Below are 22,444 nucleotides of genomic sequence, written 5' to 3'. Positions count from 1 at the left end.
AGTGGGGTCTACTCTTTGTTGCAGTGCGCGGGCTTCTCGTTGCGGTGGCTTCTCTTGTTGCGGAGCACGGGCTCTAGGCATGCAGGCTAAGTAGTTGTGGCTCGCAGGCTCTAGAGCACAGGCTCAGTAGTTGTGGCACACGAGCTTAGTTGCTCCGCAACATGTGGGATCTTCCCGGACCAGGGCTTGAAACTGTGTCCCCTGCATTGGCAGGTGGATTCTTAACCACTGTGCCACCAGGGAAGCCCCCCGTCAGTTTTTGAGCATATTTGTACATTACAGCAAAAGTTGTTCCAGATTCACCTGTACTTTCTCTGCTCCAGCCCTGGAACCCACCATTTCTCCAAGTTCATTTTAGTGGGAATTGACAGTGAAAACTAGGATCTGAGCCCTAAGTGAACTCATTGTTTATGAAGTGTCCTTGTTTCTAGATCATTCTAGAGCTAGAAAATATATACAAAACTATTAAAATACACAAGTTAACTGATACCTCTAATTTTATCCAGTGAAGTTTCTCCTCTTTTTCCCCCATTCCAGTTTCTTTCATGTCTTCCACAGTGAACACCCTGACTAGCAGCAACATGAATATATTTCTACTCATCAGCTCAAACCTACAACACACACAAATAAGCTTTGGAATTGCCTTTTTTTTTTCAAAGAAAATCATATTCTTACATGTACACATACACATCTATTGATACATGGGCAAAGGTCTCGCTTTTTCCTATTTCGGCTATACTGAGCCTTTTAAGCCTTTGCTGGCGTTTTGGTTCATACACTGGGGTCGGTGTGTTTGTTCCGTCTAGAGGAAGCGGGAGAGCAAAGCACTGACTGGGTATCCAGGAAGCCGCCCAGGACCCAGTCCTGTGGCCACGAGGGCGCCTCACCACATGGCCAGGGCGGGGTCCGAGGGCTCATAGGGTTGTAACCAGGTGTCACTGTCCTCCTCTTCGGGGACGCGTTTCTCTCTAACTGGCAATGGGCGGATGGTAAGTGGATCTGGGTGTTCGCTGCCGTCATGGGCTCTAGGCCTGAAATACGCGCAGAGTGCCCCAGAGAAGGTGTCCGTGAAGGTGAAGATGTGGGAGCCATTGGATACATTGAAGAAGGACAGCTTTCCCGCCTCGCAGTCCAGAAAGATGCCCACGCACCGGGGTGGCACGCGCATGGTGAGCGCGATGCGGTGCGGGTCCAGCACGAAGTACTCGCAGCCGTTCCACAGCCCCATCACCCAGTAGCCACCCGCCGGGCTCAGGCGCGCCTGCCCTGCGCGCGGCACCTCTGCCAGGCACGCACCTAGGAACCAGCGGCTGCGGCGGCCCACGTGCACCTCCCAGTAGTGGCTGCCCGTGGAGAAGCGCTCCCGGCTTAGAACGCACATCTGCTCGGAGAACCGCTGGGGGTCACCGGCCGCTGAGCCTGGCGCCATCCTGCGGGAGGACACGCTCTTGCCATCCTCGGAGACCTCCAGGCTGGGGTGGGCGGAGCCAGGATCCAGGGTCACATCCACTGCGCAGAGGCATATGTTTAGTGCAGGTGAAGGACGGTTCTGCCCCTACTCCCACGCCTGTCCCCTCCCCCGACAGGCAAACCCTCTGGCTCTCCTGATGGACCAATCAGTGGAATAGTCACTCCCTCTCCTGCAACCCCCTTCCCACCACCCTGGTACTGAAGGGGCATGAAAGTCGCTTCCTAATTTTTGAAAGTGATTAGAGGAATCCCATTTCTTTCCTGAACCGGAAGGTTCTTGAATTCCATGGTGCCATGCAGAGCAGAGAGAGCAAATGAGGTAGGTTTGTGGGGATAGAGGTGGGCTCACTTTCCCCAAGACCTGATCAACCGGAAGGAGCTTAGGGCTGATTCTGTCCCGGCTGCTCTCACCACCCTGTGTAACCATGAAATCACTAGTGAGCTCTGGGACTCTTTTACAGCAATTTTAGGATTTTAAAACTGTAGGGGACCTCTGAGATCATCTAGTCCAGTACCCTGCACTCCAACACCCCATCCCCCCCCAAAAAACCACACCCATTTGATGGATAGGAACCCTCTGTCGGATGATGTGGGAGGTTCCTTACAAACTCTGTATTCTCTCCTGCAAAGAGGCCCTAGTAGCAACCTTTCTGCCAGTTGGAAACAAATCTAGTAAAACCCAGAAAGCTAGGTGCGTGTGGGAGCATGTGTGTGCACACAAACGTGTGCACGTGTGAGTGCAATCACATTAATGCATGTGAGCATGTATGTGTGCAGGCATATGTGTCATATTATGTGTTTTATAAGTGAGCTTTTGTGTCTGTATGTGGGGCCCATACTTGGCTCCTGGACAGACCCTTCCTCTAATCTCAGTTCTGGATACCTCCCTTCTACTTAAGATCCAGCCAACCTAATTCACAAGGCACAGTTCCTTGGCTTCAGTTACCTGCATGTTGTTGGGCTGCTCTCCACTCTGAAACCAAACAGAGAGGAAAAAGAAGCTCAGAGATCTGCGTCAGTAACCCTAGAACCTTGAGGGCGGCTCAAAATGCAAAAGGGACGCCTACAAACTAAGTAACCTCGTTCCCACCATGATAGCTGGCTTGGATCCAGACTGGCCTGGGTCCACCACGGCATGTTCCCGGGAATTTGGGATTGGGTAGGGGGCTGGTGTCAGTGCTGGCTCGTACCAAAGCTGTGCACAGGCTGAAGTTGTGCTGGGAACAGTGGGATGACAGAGTATGTGGGCAAAGGGAACCAATACAAGCAACTGGGATACCTTAAAGGATGGAAATGAAGCCTCAATCTCTGACTGGCTTAGTCTCCAGGAGGCCCAGCTGAGCTTGGCTCCTGTCCTAAGACATCCTCTGGACACCCTGTCTTGCCCTCTTTCTTAACATGAGCCATTCTGTGTGGATTTCTGTTTTGTTTTATCTTGTTCTATTTTACAACAAAGAGAGCACCAAAGTCACAAAATGCAAAAGCAATAGAAGACATTTTCAGAGCTCCATAAATTTACAGCAAGGCCCTGCAACCCTGATTTTGCATCAGAATAACCAGTAGATCTTTAAAAATATAGAGCTTTTGCATAGAATAACTTAATTCGACAAAGGTGTCAATTCTCCCTAAATTTATCTATAAATTCAAAGCAATCCCATATAAAACTACTTTTGGATTTTTTTAGAAACTTCATAAATTCATCCTAAAATTTATATTTTAAAAAGGTCCATTAACTTTAAAAAGGAAGGGGAAATGGAGGAGGACTTGCGCTTTCAGGTACTTTAAAGGCCAAAGTAATATGTGACCAAAAGACAGACCCATGAAGACCTGGGAACTGAATATGCACTAAAGGTGATACCCCAATCAACGGGGAAATCGTGGATGGTGTCGTAGGTGGGATTGGGAAAACTGACACCTTATTCGGAGAAAAATTGCTGGGTTCTTGTCTAACACCACATAAAATGGTGAATTTCAGATGGATTAAAAACCTGCACATAACACATATACAGTGAGTAGAAGAAAATGTTAAGAGACTGTCTTTGTGACCTAAATGTAAAGAAGATCTTCAACAAAACTTCAGAAACACAAGCCATTAAGGTAAAAATGTGATGCATTCGCTTTTATCAAAATTGGTTATTTCGGGGCTTCCCTGGTGGCGCAGTGGTTGAGAGTCCGCCTGCCGATGCAGGGGACGCGGGTTCGTGCCGCGGTCCGGGAGAATCCCACATACCGCGGAGCGGCTGGGCCCGTGAGTCATGGCCGCTGAGCCTGCGCGTCCGGAGCTTGTGCTCCGCAACGGGAGGGGCCACAGAAGTGAGAGGCCCGCGTACCGCAAAAAAAACAAAACAAAACAAAACAAAAAAACTGGTTATTTCTTTTCAATAAGGGGCACCATTGGACAAAGCTAATAGCAGGTGACGGAAGAGAAGAAGGAATTCACAATGTATAATAACAATGAGGGATTAATATCCTATGTGTATATATCATATTCTACAATAATAATAATATCGCATGAAGGATGCCTGCAAACCAAAAGGCTCCATTCCCCAGCACTGACACCAGCCCTGTCTTGTGAAATCAACAAGAAAAAGATAGCAATGCCATATGGAAAACAGGCAAAGGACAGGAACTGCTAATTTTCAGAAGAGGAAGCACAAAAAGCCAGCTGGCATATAAAGAGATGCTCAAGCTTCTTAGTGTGCAGAGGAGTGCAAACCGAAAGAACAATTACTTGTCCCCGTTGACTGGTAAACTTAGAAAGCCGGCTCACACGGGATGTGGGCACAAGGAGCCTCCACGCACTGCGTGAAGGATGATGGTGCTGCTGCAGGACATCCTTCCATCCCACTTAGTGACACATCCCCCACGGGCCAGCAGTTCCCCGCGGGGGTACACATCCCAGAGAAATCTCCACACAGAGCCAGAAGGCAACACGTGTTCAGATATTTATTCAGCCTTGTTTGTGGTGGTATAGAGTTAGAAGCAGGCTGGATGTCTACTCCAGGAGGGTGGCCAGCTCAAAGGGAGTGCTCAGCAGCAAGGAGATACAGACTAGATTTACATGTGGCAGCAGGGGTGGATAGTAAAACACAGCAATGAGTGAGATAAGCAGGGAACAGCACGAGACTGTAAATGTCTTTACAGAAACTGAAGTGCACCGCACAAAACAGAAATTCACCTCTTGCAAGAATACATACAAAATAAAGATACACATTAGACTGTTTGTTTTATGGGGGGAATGGAGGAAGGTACAGGGAGAAATAATTACATATAAGGTAACATGCCTTCTATTTACATATAAGGTAACTCTCACCAGGAGTGAGGGTCTTTGAGGGGGGACACCAGGAAGCTAGGTGATTCTGATGTGCAACCAGGATTGGCACCAATGATTTACCGTACGCTTACACTTCAGAACAATATAAAAATAACTATAAAAGTAAAACTCAAATATAACCTATGCCAAGCAACATAGATTAGTACATGTGTGTAGCTATGGAATAAACCAGAATGAAGCATAGTTGGTTAGTCAGAGCAGGTGACTGGGATGCTGAGATGTGACGTGGACAGTGGGAGGAAAACGGGCTTCACTCACCAGCCTGGCCTTCAGCCCTTCTCCAGTCTGAAGTAGCCAAGGAAAAACAGAATTAGAACAGCCGGTCCCTGCAGCTTCCTTGTTCACACGTCAAATTTTGCACCCACCCCTGCGCCTCTCCCCTTTCTCCTGCCACCCACACAGCCAGCGGAGTTCCAGCTTGGCCATCATACCTGGCTGGGAGATAAGACGAACATACACGGATACCCACATGCTACAAGGTGGACAAGAAATAGTTCTAAGGGGGGGTCACTTACCCAGCTCCACTTGAAGTTTCCCTGTAAGCAGAACACACAGAGAAAACATCAGCCTTTGGATGAGTGGAACCACCTTCCCGAGGCAGTTAGGCCACTGGGAAGAGGTTTCTTAGTCTTAAACCACTGCTCACCCCGACCCCATCCTAGATGCTGCATCACCCATCTGCAGGATTCTTTTTTCTGTGTGTGTGTGTGTGTGTGTGTGTGTGTGTGTGTGTGTGTGGTACGCGGGCCTCTCACTGTTGTGGCGTCTCCCGTTGCGGAGCACAGGCTCCGGACGCGCAGGCTCAGCGGCCATGGCTCACGGGCCCAGCCGCTCCGCGGCATGTGGGATCCTCCCGGACCGGGGCATGAACCCGTGTCCCCTGCATCGGCAGGCGGACTCTCAACCACTGCGCCACCAGGGAAGCCCATCTGCAGGATTCTTACACCTCATCCTATTCTTTGCTCTAAGGCAGAAATCTGCACAGCGCTGGGAAGGGAAAACTGGTCTTGCTACTGAGGAACCTCTTTCAAGGGTTCTGGTCTGGTTTGGAGAGGCTACTGCTCACTTGCCCTGTAATACAAGCTTTTGCTGGGGAGGAAGTCCTGTGTAAGTCCAGGCACTGAGCACACCCTGCAGGAGCCTCAGGGTCACTTACTGGGTACATTATTTAAAGAACTAGGAGGACATCACACTCAATTATTTCCCCAGGCCAGATACCAAAACTCTAATATTTTGCCACTAGAAACGCATTCCTCTGATTTCTCTAATCTTTGTCTTTTAAAAGTAAGACTGGGAAAGGCAACAATATACACGAATTCGGCCTATGATGTTAATGAATTATTGTGGCTCTTTTTGCTGTTTGGTTGATTGCCTTTTTTGTTTTTGTTTTCCCCTCCATGACTAGGTAGACTGCAAGACAAGCTTCAACTTTACTGCATTGTCTGGTGTTTTACTGGGGCAGACAAGGTGGTTCTCAAGGTCCTCCCCCACCCATGGTGGCCTTCTCCTCTCCTCTATCCCCTCTTCCTTTGGATTCACTCTTCCCTCCTCCCCCCACATGGTTTCAAGGTGCTGAGTCCCCCTGGGAAGAAAAGTGGATTTGATAAATTGCTTTCACTTTGGTGCAAATTAAAGCTGGCTTCCTTCCCAGTGACATTTGCATTAAAAAGAGGTTATCCTAGGAAGATGAACCAGAAGGAGTAGACCTTTTACAGTGGAATTGGAAGTGAATTGTACAATTGGCAGGAGAGGGCCTGGCAGAGTCTTTCCAGAGGGTCTTAGGTCAGGCTTCCTTGACAGGTGCACACAAATCGGTTTCGGAGGGGAAAGGCGGGAGGCGCAGAGGGATGGATTTCGAATTAGAGCGCTGCCATCCATTGCTCTCCAAAGGGGGCCTAAAATCACTGAACCCCTGCTTCCACCGTGTGCCGGGGTTAACCCCCTAGCCCACAGCCAGCACCATGGGCATGGCACCCAGAACTTACCCAGCTCTTCTGTGAGTTTCCCTGGAGAAAGAAACGAAGAAAAGAGGAAAATCTACATGGATCACTGAGGCCTTGCATCTCCAAAGTGCACAGACTTGGGACCCCATGTGCTCTGGAGAACCAGTATGAGCTGGACTCGAGGGAGGAGCAGGCTCCGAGGCAGGAGAAGTGGAAGAAATCCTCTGCCGCCCCCCGCCCCCCCGCCCCCCCGTCTCTGCCCTCTCCCAACCCCGCCCCCCCCCCCCGCCCGCGACCTACGCGTCTTCTTCACCCAGCGTCCCCACTTCTGCGAGTCAGGGATGTGCGCGAAGAGCGCGTCTTTCCCTCTGCTTACCTTTGTCCTTCTCCGCCTGCTTCTTCAGCTTTTCTGCAAGGAAGAAAAAAGGGGAGCAGACGTGAGTGTGCGCGCTCCCCTGCCTGTTTCCACGACCCATGCCAGCCCTGCCTCCGCAGGATGGCCCCTCAGCAGTGCCCCGCTGTGGCCGCCTCCACCACTTTGCTCTTGGGCAAAGCCAACTCCAGGAGGGCAGCCCCCAGCCTGCCTGGTACCTCGGGACCTCCGTTGCCTCCGAAAGAAGTACAGCGCCAGCGTCGGGAGGAGAGCCAAGACGAGCAGCGGTCCCACCAGAGTCCCGAAGAAAGCTCTCTTCCAGGGAGAGGTTCCGGGTAAAAATACGTCTGGAAAACACCCCACATGGAGTTGTCTCGATTTGGTCTTCGCTAAACATGAGAAGACTAGTCTAGACACTGCGTGCCGGAAAACCTTCCCAGTGCCTGGTTGACGCTTCCTGGGCCCCAGCATAGCCCTCTGTAAAACGGGCCTGAGAACCAATCTCCAGTGCTCTAGAGAGAGGTAGCGTCAGAGGACCAGCGGCGAACCTGAACTTGCGCAGCGCAGAGGAAAACACTGCAAACTGAAGGATGCGAAAGGAAGGCGCTGATGGGCTCTGCCCGCTCCTCCAGCTTAGAACTTCTGTGACCACAGCCCTGACCTTCCTCTACTTCTTCCTACTCTTGCTTTACATCCAAGGGCATGACAATCCAAGGTGTTGATACCTGAAACCCAGTGACTAACTGCTCTCTACCACTCTGACGAATCCACACGTCATCTCCCGCTTCTTGCGAACACCTGGCTTCTACTTCTCATCACACCTTTGGAAGAACTGTTAGCAAAGCTTTGACAGCTGACTGACAGTTCTTCTCTTCCCTCTCCAGGCTTCCTAGGGAGGATCTGCCCAGAGGCAGAATGTGGCTCAGGGTTCGCAAGGACAGTGGCTGGACAGTAAAGAAATGAATGCAAAATAGAGAGCAACCCTTTAGTAACTCTTGCGGCAATTTAATAGAATAATTTTGTCTGTTGAAGATAATAAGAAATTGGTGCTTTTATCTCAGTGGTCTTTAAATTTTTTTATCGTAGTAAAATATACATAACATAAAGTTGACTATCTTAACCGTTTTAAGCTTATAGGTCAGCAGCCTCAAGTATATTAACATTGTTGTGCAACCATCACCACCAGAACTTTTTTCATCTTCCCAAACGGAGACTCTTTACCCATTAAACACTGACTCCCCATTCCCCCCACACCCCCCAGCCCCTGGTAACATCTATTCTACTTTCCCTCTCTATCAATGGACTCTTCTGTGTACCTCATATAAAGAGAATCATACAATATTTGTCCTTTTGTGTCTGGCTTATTTCTTTTAGCATAATGCGTTCTTTCAGTTTTTAATTTTATTTTTCTAGCAGTGCATTTTTATTGTCTTGGTGAAAAGTATTGAGCTACAAAGGATTGGTCCTTCACCACAGGTGTTTTTGAAGCACTGACTTAGGGGTTAAAGGGCTCAGGGTCCTATGCCTCCCTGACCTCCAATCTCCAGTCTCTCCTGCATCTTTCCAGCTCCTCAGATAGCTACACACATTTCCATCTCAGGACCTTTGCACTTGAATGGCCTCTCCCTGAATGGCCTCCTTGCAGATATCCACGTGACCCACACACTTTGTCAAGGGTAAACACAAATTTAAAAACTGGATTTCCCCTGGTGCAGAAACGGAGGGAGATTCCCCTTTCCCTTCTCTTAGAGTATTTCCTTTAGAAAATGTGTAAATTCTTTCTCTATCCCCTCAAGATGTATACAAATCTTTTTGAAAGTTAAATAAGCCCCTTGCCAATTTTAAAACCCAGGAATGTTTTTCTTAAGGAGCTAGAGCCATCTCTTTGAAATGGAAACATCAAGGAGAAAGTACCCCTATCTCAGGTCTGCTGGGAGTTTCACTTAGGCACCTGGCTCCAAGTTGTAATTATGTGCTTGTCATAGAGATAAGAGATATCTTATTTCTCCTTTGGATAAAGACAATTAGCGAACACAGATGTTACTCCTTACCCAATTACCAGGTAAATTTCGGGTGAACTATGCGTGACACACCGTGCTTATCAGGTCCTCTTACCCGAGGACAAGTTATCGCTTATAAGGGTGAGATTTCTTTCTGTTATGGTAATATCACTATTGATTTGGACCAATGTGAAACATGGCCCATAGGTTGGGTTTATCCTCAAGATTTAAAACAATTAGAGCCATGAACGTTAAATCCTTCAAATGGGTGCCTCACGATAAAACTTTGATCCTATATAATGGTCTTCCTTTGAACTCAGTGCCTAACGGTCTTGTCCCTGATCCACCACTTTTAAATCCATATATACACTCCACCCCGCCTTAGCCTGCTTCCCTGCTTCATGTTTCTCTGTCTCAGGTAACATCTTCTAACATGTGCTGTAATTTATTCTTTTGTGTATCTGTTTCCCCTGCTGGAATGTGGACCTGAGGCCAAGGGTTTGGGGAACATTGTGGGTGATCAATAAATATTGTTTGAGGGATAAAATTAGGAACACATGGGCTCTCATGATGCCCTCTAATAACTAGAGTTTCTGGATTTTAGGGCCTGGTCTTTGGTTCATAATGTTGGCTTTCTGGGACCTCCCCCAATTACTGTTTGGGGTGTCGGTTGTACACTCAGTAGGTTCCTGATATTACGGCTGACTTTCAAGGTGTCAGGTTTAGCCCCCCCGCCCCATACACAGCCAGGCTCCAGTGCCACTGTGTCCCAATAGATGGTCTCTGGGATAAAGGACATGGAGAACTTGAAGACTAGGAAGATGACGGTGCACTGGCACCCACTGACCTGCTATCTGGACCACGAACTCTTTCTTCTGGCCCAGGAGGGGGTTCTGGATGGAGCAGGACACATTGCTGTGGGCCCCCCCTTGGACGACCACAGAGGTTTCCAGACTGAACAGGCCTTGGGCATCCTTGACGATGACTTCAGTCTCTGGAGGCAGGCATCGTCCCTGATGGTCTGTCCACTGAGACTGTGGCTTGGGGTACCAGCCACTGGAGCTGCACCTTAGCTGAATGCCTCCCTCCTTGAAGCCCTCAAGGGAGATGTGAGGGTCCGAGCCCAGCCCTGAGAGAGGCAGGAAGAGTGGGAATGATGAGGCTCCTTCCCAGAAGTTGTATGCGAAGTTCATGCCACCATTCACCATCTGCAGTCACCATAAGGCATCGTGACTGTGACTGCTCTTAACACGCTTGCGGGCTGGCAGCCCTCCACCAGTGGACTATAAGTGACAGGCTAAATCACCGGTGGCGTGTGGGGACAGCACTACCTCTGAAGGGCATTTTAAAATAGGGAAGGGCTACTAATATTTAGTCATATAATGCAAGGGACAGTCCCCGTAGAATGAAGAGTAGTCCCACCCCAGATTTCAATAGATTGTCTTTGCTCTCTCTTGAATTCCACTGGCACTCAAGTGGCTTTGTTATATATACTTCTTTATCTCTCTATCCAAGTAAGCTAGCTTTATATTTTGAATATGCAAAACATTAAGATGGTTTAAACATCAATACTGTAAAAAACAGTAGATCAAAAAAGCCCCAGGGGCTTCCCTGGTGGCGCAGTGTTTGGGAGTCCGCCTGCCGATGCAGGGGACACGGGTTCGTGCCCCGGTCCGGGAAGATCCCACACGCCGTGAAGCAGCTAGGCCTGTGCGTCCGGAGCCTGTGGTTCGCAACGGGAGAGGCCACAACGGTGAGAGGCCCACGTACCGCAAAAAAAAAAAAAAAAAAAGTGGCGACTTCCCTGGTGGCACAGTGGTTAAGAATCCGCCTGCCAGTTCAGGGGACATGGGTTTGAGCCCTGGTCCAGGAAGATCCCACATGCTGCGGAGCAACTAAGCCCATGCGCCACAACTACTGAGCCTGTGCTCTAGAGCTTACGTGCCACAACTACTGAAGCCCATGTGCTACAGCTACTGAAGCCTGCGCGCCTAGAGCCCACGCTCCGCAATGAGGAGCCACCGCAATGAGAAGCCCGCGCACCGCAACGAAGAGTAGCCCCCGCTCCCCGCAGCTAGAGAAAGCCCACGCGCAGCAAGGAAGATCCAATGCAGCCATAAATAAATAAATAAATAAATAAATAAATAAATAAATAAATAAATAAATAAATAAAGGTAGGAGGGGGCCTGCTTCCCTACACCTCCACCAAAAGTGTGTGATCCAAATATTGAATGTTTGCCAATCTGATGGGTAAAAAAATTGTATCTCCGTAGCTTTAATTTGCCTTTTTCTCACTATGAGTAAAAGTAATCATCTTTTCTTATGTTTCAGGGCCATTTGTGTATCTTTTTTGTGTGCATTTTTTTGTTCATTTTCTAATGAATCTTTCTTTTTAATGCTCTTCTTTTTTAAATTAGAGATATTTTCCCTTTCTCTGTTCTTTTCTATCTACTCTTGACCTGTTTCCAAATGGACCATTTTCTCCTCTCTGTTGGGGCTTGACCAGGTCACGCACCTGCCACCTCCAGCTCCCAGACCGCTTCCCCAGTGAAGTCGCTGGAGAGGAAGCGGCACCCGTATGGACCCTCGTCGGCGGGGACCACGGGGTGGAGCCTCAGGGTCACGCTGCCATCAGCGATCTCGTCCTTGACGAGTTCGGTCCTGTTCTGGAACTGCGCCATCTGCTGGCCATAGAACTCCTGCCGTTCCCGGTACAGGTGCACCACGTCAGAGGTCCGGCTCCGGAACCAGCGGATCTCCATGTGCTCGGCGTCCCGGTACGGCGACAGGTGGCACGAGAATTCCACCTCATCCCCGACGTGTGCCAGAATGGGTTCCCCATGGCCTACCACCCTGAATTCCTCTAGGACGAGAACCCAGACAATGGCCCAAATCAGCACTCCTCAAATATGATTTTTTGCAGTAAACCATTCAAATGACAAAGGTGAGACGCTCTACAGGATGACCGGTCCGGTTGCTTGAGCAAGTAATTGTCATGAAAAAGTTGAGTGTGCCGCATTAAAAAATACACAAGGAACATTACAACCAGATACAAATGTGTGGTGCTGGACTGGTAGCTGGTTTGAACCTACCAACTGCAAATATTATTCGGGGGACAGTTATGTAAATATGGCCAGGGCATTAAATTAAATGGAATCTTTGGCAAAAAAAAAAAAAAAGCAAGTTTCAAAACTATATGTACACTATCCTCTTATTTGATTAAAAATTTGACATATTTGCATAAATGTGCAGAATAAAAGACCTGAAGGGAAATAGACCAAATTATTGGTAGGGATAATTTCTGCCTGGTGGGAATAGATGTTTTCTTATTTTTGCTTTGTCTGATTTTCTAACATTGTATAATGCACATGGACAGCTTCTGTAATAACAAAGGGTATTAAAGTAATCTGGGGGGGGCTCCTTGTTTCATGGGTTTTCCTATCTAAGGCCAAACCCTGCTTTCAAGATTTTAATTTATCTGGATCTTTCATTTGATTGTTCTCTGCAGTGATGTCTCTGTATGGCTCCTCTACTCCCTGTTTTCTGCAATTTCCATGAGAGTTGCTATTCCTGCTGCAGTGCCTCTCTACCCAGCATGACTTCATTCATTTTTCTGGCTTCTGTACACCTCCTTTCCTTCTTTCAAAGCTCAGCTTAATCCCACCCTAAATTCTTCCTTTATGAATCTCTCCCATCCTTCACTTTGCCCATATAGCATGGGGGCACCTTTCTTCACTCCATTTGAGAACCCCTGTTGCCCACTGGGTGTAGCCCTGATACCATCCCTACCAGCTTCCCTCTCCAGTTTCTCTCCAGCTGTCCCTGCCCCCGTGCCTGATGCCTGGCCCTCTTCCTGGGCACAGCCTGCCTCAGTTTACTCTCCATCTGTCATCTTCCTGGAGAATATGCCTCCTGCAAGGCTCTACTCAAATAATACCTCTTTTCTATGGCCCTTCGTGGCTTTCTGGAAAAAACAAACTGGTCTCTTAGTTATGCTCCCAAATCCTTGGGTACATTTCTCTTGCAGCTCTGGTCACACAGCTGGACAGCCGTGTATGTCACGTCTGTCCCCCTCCCTTGAATGACTGAGGATCTGGGCTGTGCCTAGTCACCTTGGTATCCCTGGTTTCCAGCTCAGGGAATTAGGGAATTGTATTTGCATAACTGGTTTACACTCTCTGTTAGTTGCTTCTTTCATGAGAGATGGTAAGATTAGGATCCTCCCTGCCGTTCAAAAGCTATGGTTTATATGCAGGAGAGGAGTTAAAAATATTTTCCAACTGGTTCAGCCTAAGCACAGACCAATAAGAATCTCCTGGCACCCTGCTGCTATGCCTTCTGCCATGCTTGTGAGCTGTGGAGTTGTGGGTGGCTGCAGGGATGGTGGGGGAGCACTGTGGGGCTGGATGGTGTTTGGGGGCGTGGCTGTTTAACAACTGGGATGGAAATCTTATATTTTAGCCCCTGGCACAGCCTGGTACCAGGCTACAAGATCTCAGCCCTGGAATCACCTGCAGGAGGGGTGGGCAGAAGCTGAGGTGCTCACATCCTGGCTGTCTGGGCTGCAGATTAGACAGGTTACCTGAGTGCATCTCCCTGGGCTGAAGCAGGAGGAGGAGGTGAGTGAGGAAGGAGAGACTGCTGGGAAGACGTACTCGCTGGCAGGAGTCCAGGGAGACTGGGAAATCCATCACTTTTCCTCAGCAGTGGGGGCCACCTGGAAAGGGCAAAGAGGTACTGGAGTGACGCAGGAGAGCTGGAATTCCGTGCATCAGGCCTGACGTCTGTCACTGCCTCAATTATTTTTTGTCTGGTTCTCGCAGGCTCCAGTGCCTGGCTTCTTTTCAATCATGGCCAGATGTGAGAGCTGCTTCTAATTTTAACAGACGGCACTGCTTATGGCATTGTTGGCCTTGCTTGGACTCACAGAGCTGAGAGAGGACAAGGCCAAAGGGTCCCAGAGGAAGCAGCTTCTGAGCTTCGCATTGTTTAGAGCCAGGAACAGAGCCATGCATTGTGTTGGGGCTGAGCTAGGATTTAGTGACTTTGCCCAAACAAAGGGAAACCTATGAGGATTCCCAGATGCATTTTCCTTCTTTCTGCCCAGCCTTGCTCCCAGTTCCCTTTGACCTGGAACATCAGGTCCACAAAACAGAGGAACAAACACAGAGTTCTAATCTTTCCAAAGTAGGATGCATGCCTGGCTGCCTTTTAACTCCAACCACATCTAGGACACCTTCTTCCATCCCTGAGGCTTCAGGTGGAGCTCCCAGGAGGTCAGCTGGTGACTGTCACTGAGTCAGTAGCATCTTTGAGACCATAGTGATGGTACCGTCCCATCTAGCCCTCCCCGTGCCTCATCTGGGGCACTGGAGACCCAGCCTCAGGCAAGGGCTGTTCCCTCTTCACTCCTGATGCCCCTTTGGGACCTGAAGTAATGCCTCACAGCTTGAGAACCAGTGAGCCTGGGCAGCTGTACATCTTGGGAGATATATAAGCCTCTCCACATTTCTCCTCTATTTAGTTGTGAGACTTTAGACAGATTATGGAACTTGCTGAACCTTAATTTCTTTGCTTAAACAATGGAAGAAACCAGTCCAACTCAGAGGGTTGTTAAGCTTAAGCCTCCTATGGGTGGCATGGGTGCTCTCTAAAGAAAAGTCAGGGACTTCCCTGGTGGTCCAGTGCTTAAGACTCCACGCTTCCAATGCAGGGGGTCCCCGGTTCGATCCCTGGTCAGGCAACTATATCCCGCCTGCATGCCACACTAAACTCTCTCATGCCACAACTAGAAGATCCCACATGCCACAACTAAAAAGATTCCGCAGGCCCCTAACGAAGATCTCGCATGCGGCAACAAAGATCCCGCGTGCAGCGACTAAGATCTGGAGCCAAACAAATAAATAAATATTAAAAAAAAAAAAGTCAGCTCCTCTCTCTGCCTCCATCTTCTTCCAGAGGCTGCCTCCCTCTCCTTTCATGCCATCATAGCACCCCCAGAGCAGAAAGCCCTATGCAGTTTCTACTCTCCAGCTCCCCCAGTCTCCCTCCTCCCTCTGTCTGCCACCCCACTCCACTGTTTGGTTTTCCTTTTCCCACAGACCTGCGAGGTGGCACGTGTTCCTGGGGTCCTGTGGCTGCAGAGTCCCAGCCACACTCTCACTAGCGGGATGTAGATGAAGGACTTTATTTTTTTATTGAAGTGTAGTTGAGTTACAATGTTGTGTTAATTACTTCTGTACAGCGAAGTGATTCAGTTATACACATATATATTTTTTTAATATTTGTTTCCATTATGGTTTATCATAGGATATTGAATATAGGTCTCTGTGCTCTACAGTAGGACCTTGTTTATCCATTCTCTATATAAAAGCTTACAGTAAAAAAAAAAAAAGTTGAACTCAAAAAGAGTAGAATGTTGGTTACCAGGGGCTGGGAAGGGGAGGGGGAAATGGAGTCAATATTGGTCAAATGGTACAAACTTTCAGTTATAAGATGAATAAGTTCTAAAGAGCTAATGTACAGCATGGTGATCATAATTAATACTACTGTATGGTATACTTAAATTTTTCTAAGAATAAATTTTTAGTGTTCTCACCACACAAAAAAAGGTAGCTATGTGAGACGATGGATATGTTAATTAGCTTGACAATGAATGCACATATCAAAATATCACATTGTATACTTTAAATATATACAATTTTTATTTGTCAATCATACTTCATAAAGCTGAGAGAAAAAAGTATTAGCTTTTAGTAAATTATTTTTCTGCAACTCTTCAGGTGGTCGTATATTTTTTTCTTCTTTATTTGCTTTAATCTGTTTTTCAATTGATTTATTTACCTAAATTGACAAAATTCTTAAACTAAAATTGTTAACAATAAAAAAAGAAAGCTTACAGTAGATGAAGGACTTAAAAAGCTGCTGGTCGTGCAGCAGAAGACTAGTCTAAGGAGGTGTGCAGGTGAGTTAATGGAAGGGAGGCTCCCTGACTGACCTCTGTGCTGGAAGGACACTGGCTGACATGACTACAGCAGGAGGGAGGGGCAATGGCCTATGAGTCGAGTGGGCCAGGGTCTGCGGGCCCTGCCCTTCCACACGCAGGTGGGAAGACAGAGGGGCAAGCTGGGGGGGCTCCATTCATGTTTCAGAAGGGACCCCTCAGGGAGGAGATAGGAGTCCCCTCTGAAGTGTGCCTGGCTGAGAGCCAGCAGCTACTGGAATCATTATTCACACAATAACCAGCAGAACAGAGACCTTGGGCCAGGGTCCAGGCTCAGGCTGGACAGTCCAGCCTCTGGCCCTTTTGGCTGATGGCAGGAATATGTCTGTGACAGGCCTAGAACTGGCAGCAAAGGACATAAAGCCCCATGGGGTGAAGCCACGAGGGTATATCAGCACCAGCTAATGCCTTCCCAAACAAGAGGGGCTCAGAGAGTGTTTCTGGATCCATCTGGATCGGCCAGACTCTGAGGAATTGGTCAATACTTGTGCTGGGTGCTAACCTGAGTCCTTCCCAAGGCAGCAATGGGGCATTAGACAGGCCCACAGCAGGGGGCAGGGGCACCCCACAGCAGGAGCACGTGCTCCAATATTCCCAGGCAGGGGGAGGCTGCCACCTGTCAGTCAGTATGTTCCAGACACTGGAATTACTATCAGGACGGCAGTTCTCTGCTGTGATACATTCATGGGATTTCAGTCACTGAGGTTGCAGGGGGAAGAGGTCATAAACACACATATACACATGCATGTGCCCACAGTAATAAAAACTAATATAAATCGAGCGCTCACTATCTACCAAGTACTTACCTATATCACACGTATTATCACCATTATTATAGGACCAAATTACAGGCAAGGAAACTGAGGTGCAGGGAGGCCAAGTGACTTGCCCTGCACACACGGCTAGAAGGTGGTGGAGTGGGAGTTCCTCCCAAGCTCTGCCCTTCTCTTGATACAGGTTCCTCACCAGCTGTCGTGTGTCAAAGTTGGGTGAACCCTCAGTTTTCCTGTCCCCCAAACTGTGACCCCCGTTAGGAATCGCCTGGTCACAGACTGCAGTGCTCACCCTGACAGCATCTCACATGCACTGAAGAAGTGGCTTGAGTCCCCATATGTCAGCCACAAGACTAACCAACCAACAAATGCACAAAAATTTAAAAATCCACTTCTGATAAAACAACTTAAAACTGGAGTTTCCCTTAGACCTTATCAACAGCATCTTCTCTAGCAGGAGGTAATGCCTTGTGGCACCTTTCCTTCCAACGCTCAAGGACCTGACTTTAAAGACTTTAATAGGAGGGAGACAGTCTGGCAAATTCTGGAAGGGACTTCAGAAGGGCTGAATGCCCCTTCCTGATCTAAAGAGCACCCTACTCTCCAGTTGCTACCTGAAGTTTGCCTTTTCCAACCTCCCTTTGCAGTTGAAAGTCTCTGATCCTTACCCCTCTGAAGGGAAACACTTTCTGATTTCAGCTATTCGCATCACAGTGTAAATAGATTTCAGATTCTTTTTCTGAAAAGAAAAAGAATGGGGAGGTTTTGCTGGGGAAAGTTGAGACTGGCCACGTTGCATATTTGGGGAAGAGAGAGGACCCAGTGAGGGGAAGCACAGCCAGAAAGGGGGTCTCAGGCTGGAGCTAAGCTTTGCTGGTGGGGTACATGCTCCCTGCTCTCCAGGGAGCCTCTGAAGACGCAAGGAGGAATAAAGGTCGTGCACACCTACGCCAAAGAAATGCTGCTGAAACGCGGCTACCTTCCACCCAAGCCTATCTTTCCTCTTCCTTCTTCTTTCCTTCTCATTTTTTGCCTAGCCTCACTCCAACCCCATTCCAGTTTTCTCCTCCTGCATCCCCAATTCCTAAACAACATTTATGTTCCCCTGATTTCCAGTCCTTCAGCTCTTGAATTTCTCTTTAAAGATTTTTTTCTTTTTTTTTTGCTGTACGCGGGCCTCTCACTGTTGTGGCCTCTCCCGTTGCGAAGCACAGGCTCCTGACGCGCTCCGCGGCATGTGGGATCTTCCCAGACCGGGGCACGAACCTGTGTCCCCTGCATCGGCAGGCGGACTCTCAACCACTGCGCCACCAGGGAAGCCCGTTTAAAGATGATTATATTCTGCTTTTGCTAATTTGTAAGCTTGGGCTGCGTGTGCTTTGCCCTTCTCCCGTTCTCTGTATCCTAAGCTACGAGCCCCCAGGCATAGGGCTTTTGCACTCTTGCACCCCGCTCCCCTTCTAGCACCTGCTGCAATGCTCTGCCTTTCACAAGCTGTCAATTAATGCTCACTGGCTTGCTTTGGTTTTTATTTCAATAGGTCCACAAGAGGGTTTCCACCCCTTGTCTCTACAGGAGATGAACTGTCCCAAGGAGGGACCCTCTTTGAGGCTTCGCATGGCTTGAGGGGGAAATGGGATGTGTCAGAATCCTTCCTCTTCAAGTGGGGCTGCCTAAATGGGCATCTCCCCTTGGTCACACTGACATCCCTATCCTGCAGCCAGGTTCAGCTGATAAGATGGTGCCAACCCACCTTGCGCTCTCTCCTAAGCCCTCATTTCTGCCTCCCATTTCTGAAAGGTGGAGGGTTCGACAGGCATTGAGAATGAGGCACATACCTGGCAAGTAGCAGCGAAGGGTCCAAAATGGCAGATCAATCGGGTGATCTCAATTTCCCTGCAAGGCAGACAGTTGTGAAGTATTCAGATTCCAGATGCTAAGGTCTCCTAGACATGGGCTGGCAGTTCAGCTGAGGGGAACCAGCTCATCTTTGACAAAATTACCCACCCACCTTCCACCTTAAGACACAACGCTGCTTGCTCTGCCCTTTGCTATAAAAACCAAGATAGATAGAACAAAACGAGGAAGTCTCTGTCACATCCTGCCTGTGTGAGGAAAACCAGGAATTGAATTTCCATGGAAAGTGTCCCTCCAAGGTCTTAGAAGGAGGGGAAAGGTATCTATCTGGGAGATTTGTAGAGACTGCAAACTACAGAGGCTCAGAGCAGGGAAAAATCGCTCCAGCTGGCTGCCCGGGATATCTGGGGCTCCAGGGAGGCAGGATGGCCATGCCTGGCTAGCCCCTCTCTCTTCACCATCATAGCAAAAGATACAGAGACAGGACAGGAATATCCACTAACTAAGGGTTAGGAAAGGTCTGGTGTTCAACTCTTACCCAGCTATACCCTCCTCTGCAGGGTAAGGACAGTAAGAAAAATAACCCGGTAACTTTGCCATAAGTAAAACCTGCAAGAGCTGTTCACATACAGCTTGGAAATACAGTGGGGTGCTGTACTGGGATTTCTCTAATGGAGTGGAAATCAAAAAATAAGAAGCAACGACTACCTCACCTCACCTCATTTTGCCATATGCCACTGTGCAACTTTGGTATTAGTGGGAGAGAAGCACAGTGGACCAAGGTGCCAGCCACCTGGCTGTACCCCGACACTGACATCCTTCCTAGGGGACAAGTCAGATCTGTGACACGGGGTAACTCAAGCACATGGAAGACTCCCAGAAATGCCTGTTTGGGGAGGGGTCTGTGCAAGTGCTAGGGTTCTGGGTTAGTGGATGGAGGTGAAAACAGTGAGCTTTGGGGCACCAATTTGAAGGTCATGCTTCATATTCAGGCAGGCTGGTGCATGCATCCCAGGCTTATGCATGCACAGACACATCCCAGGACAGCAAAGGGGGCTAAGTGGTGAGCTCAGATGGTGAGCTCAGGTCCCTGGGGCTGGGGAGACAGAGGGGTGCTCAGGGACAGATTAAACATAAAATTGACACAATAGGGCTTCCCTGGTGGTGCAGTGGTTGAGAGTCCGCCTGCCAATGCAGGGGACACGGGTTCGTGCCCTGGTCCGGGAAGATCCCACATGCCGCAGAGCGGCTGGGCCCGTGAGCCATGGCCGCTGAACCTGCGTGTCCGGAGCCTGTGCTCCGCAGTGGGAGAGGCTGCAACAGTGAGAGGCCCGCGTACCGGAAAAAAAAAAAAAAGTAATGCCAAACTCTCAAGTATATGAATTAATCATTCTCTTCTGCTAAGGAAAAATAGCAAAAGAAATGGCGGTAAGAGCAGCTTAAGATAAGCTTGTGAGCACAGATGCAGGTTTGGGGGAGAGTCATCTTCTCTCCTGAGTTTGAGAATACATAACATGTTTTCCTTCATCTTCAGAGTCCATGCAGAAATTTGTATCACCCCTCTCTCTACCTCTCAATACTCATTCTAGCTTTTCCAACCTTCTTTCTTTTTATTCTTGGCCCCTAATCTTTACGAGTCAAGCACGCACGGTGGTCACTTTCACCCCATGCATTTACACCCGGCGTCCTACCCACCTCTTCTCTTTGCCAATCTCTTTCCCCAAGTTCCTGCTAAAAACTTCTTCCAATGTCTTCATGGATGAATTCCTCCACCTCTCTCTGTGCACACACTTCCTCCTTCTCACTCTTCAAGTTGCCCCATACAGTTTGAACTTGTATAAATGTCTAATGGGGCCACATTTACAAATGTCTTTATGTGACTATATTTTCTTTTCATCTACAATTCTGGCTCCCGGTGTTCAGTGCCAAGTCTCCTTGACCCGTGGCATATTCTTGGGTACCAGCAGCGATTCCTCCTCATGAAGGATACTAGCTAATCGCATAAGTTGATACACAAAAGAGGAGACGGTCATTAAGGGAGATGGTTTTTGCTCTGCACTGCTCAGGGGCAGAAAGATTTGCTAATTTCTTTTTTTTTTTTTTTTCTTTTGCGGTACGCGGGCCTCTCACTGTTGTGGCCTCTCCCGTTGTGGAGCACAGGCTTCGGACGCGCAGGCTCAGCAGCCATGGCTCATGGGCCCAGCTGCTCTGCGGCATGTGGGATCTTCCCGGACTGGGGCACGAACCCGTGTTCCCTGCATCGGCAGGCGGACTCTCAACCACTGCACCACCAGGGAAGCCCAGATTTGCTAATTTCTTACCAACCTTCCCCCAGCCCAAAGCGTGGCCTCCTGAGCTTTCCTCAGTACATACCTTCTTTTGTTGTTTTCCAAGAAACTCAGACTGAAAGTCCTGTGCCCGTCAGCTGGCAGGGCACCCACCATTGTGCTTCTGTCACACAGACGGTGAAGTACACACATGCATTGAGAGAGAGGGAGAAGCACACTACCTGTTCTCTGAACTGCAGGCGCTCATCTTTAGCTGGGTCCTGGGAGGTGTAAAGGGCTGCAAGGGCTGCACACACCCTTCCACTGCCCAGTCACCAGTCTCCAAGGTCAGCAGGCATTTCTGGGGTGACTTGAAGAGTATTGCCCAAAGGCATCAGCATTGGGCACTCCAGCCTCAGAGGAATTCCTTTCCGATAAAGAATTAGCCAGCATCCTCTTACAACGTGCAAAACCATATAGAATGAAAATTGGTTGTAAAGAAGCCACCAGCTGAATGCGGATCCTGTTGAGAACTGCCTGAGGGGGGGGAAAGGGGGATATCGTTCAGAGTTGACCTCTTCCGGTGACTACTAAAATGTTTGTCCCACAGCTGGGACAACACACCAACTCCTGAGCAGACCCCAGGAAGGAAAATGGAGGAGGGAACAAAGAGACTAAAATTAGAGGTAAGTTCCTCCACAGCGTGTAGGAGACAGAATACCTTAGAGATACTCCCAAGCCCCTCATTGCACAATCCAGAATCAAGCGGCAAAGTGTGTGAGTGACTCCACCAGTGTAACAGGAAGGCAGAGTTTCCATGACACCACATCCCTTGGGAGGTGCACACCCTATGGCCTGGGTGCAGTTCTGAGAATCTGCGCCAGGTGAGGCCGAGAGCTGGTCACGGACCCAGTTATCTCTGTTCAGACTTGGCTTTCAAGCCCGCAAGGGCGATGCTTCCCATCATCCCACTCCTGTTGCTCTGTGCACCTTTTCTGTCTTGTCTGTCGGCTTCTGATGGGCAGAAATTCATTATTACACACAGAAAAAGCTGCACTGACTGTGTTCTGTGCATTTGTGTAATGATTTCCTTAGAACGGAAGGGGATTTCTGGATAACAGAGAACATGCCTTTAAGGTTCTGATGACTACCCTCCAAAAATGTTACACCTATTGCCACTTTTAGCAGCAGGGTGTAATGGTGCCCATCCCTGTGCACACTTTTAATAAATGCTGAAGTCATACATCTCTTGCATTTTGCTAAATTTGTTTTAGTGTGTCTTTTCCTATCTCTCGTTCATGTTTATGGTCTACTTGTATTTCAGGGCTGTGAGTTGTCTGTTCTATTTCGTTTATATTGGATTGCTTACCTTTTCTTATCAATTTGTAGGTGTTTAGATATTTTGTATACTGATTAGAATAATT

At 48.6% G+C, this 22,444-nt stretch overlaps 1 protein-coding gene across 4 annotated transcripts; it reads right to left on the bottom strand.

Moving 5' to 3' along the window:
- Positions 1-209: 209 nt before the first annotated feature.
- LOC132422961 (butyrophilin-like protein 9) lies at positions 210-21,170 on the bottom strand. 4 transcript variants are annotated; one of them, XM_060008167.1, is made up of 12 exons: positions 21,127-21,170; positions 18,735-18,792; positions 13,632-13,837; positions 11,636-11,981; positions 9,968-10,249; positions 7,339-7,467; positions 7,124-7,156; positions 6,790-6,810; positions 5,320-5,340; positions 5,063-5,089; positions 2,417-2,443; positions 210-1,509 (listed from the first exon to the last, which is right to left on the bottom strand). In XM_060008167.1, the coding sequence occupies exons 3-12, from the start codon at positions 13,809-13,811 to the stop codon at positions 884-886; spliced, it is 1,692 nt and encodes a 563-aa protein (XP_059864150.1). In that variant the 5' UTR covers positions 13,812-13,837; positions 18,735-18,792; positions 21,127-21,170; the 3' UTR covers positions 210-883. The 4 variants fall into 4 exon arrangements, with proteins under 4 accessions (XP_059864150.1, XP_059864149.1, XP_059864152.1 ...); XM_060008166.1 differs by lacking the exon at positions 21,127-21,170 and having other exon boundaries at positions 18,735-18,906; XM_060008169.1 differs by lacking the exon at positions 21,127-21,170 and having other exon boundaries at positions 11,636-11,983; positions 13,703-13,837; positions 18,735-18,906.
- Between the last annotated feature and the right edge of the window lie 1,274 nt (positions 21,171-22,444).

Source organism: Delphinus delphis, chromosome 3 (assembly GCF_949987515.2).
Source record: "Delphinus delphis chromosome 3, mDelDel1.2, whole genome shotgun sequence".
Lineage (NCBI taxonomy): Eukaryota > Metazoa > Chordata > Mammalia > Artiodactyla > Delphinidae > Delphinus > Delphinus delphis.
This window is presented reverse-complemented; position numbering and strand designations above follow the sequence as displayed.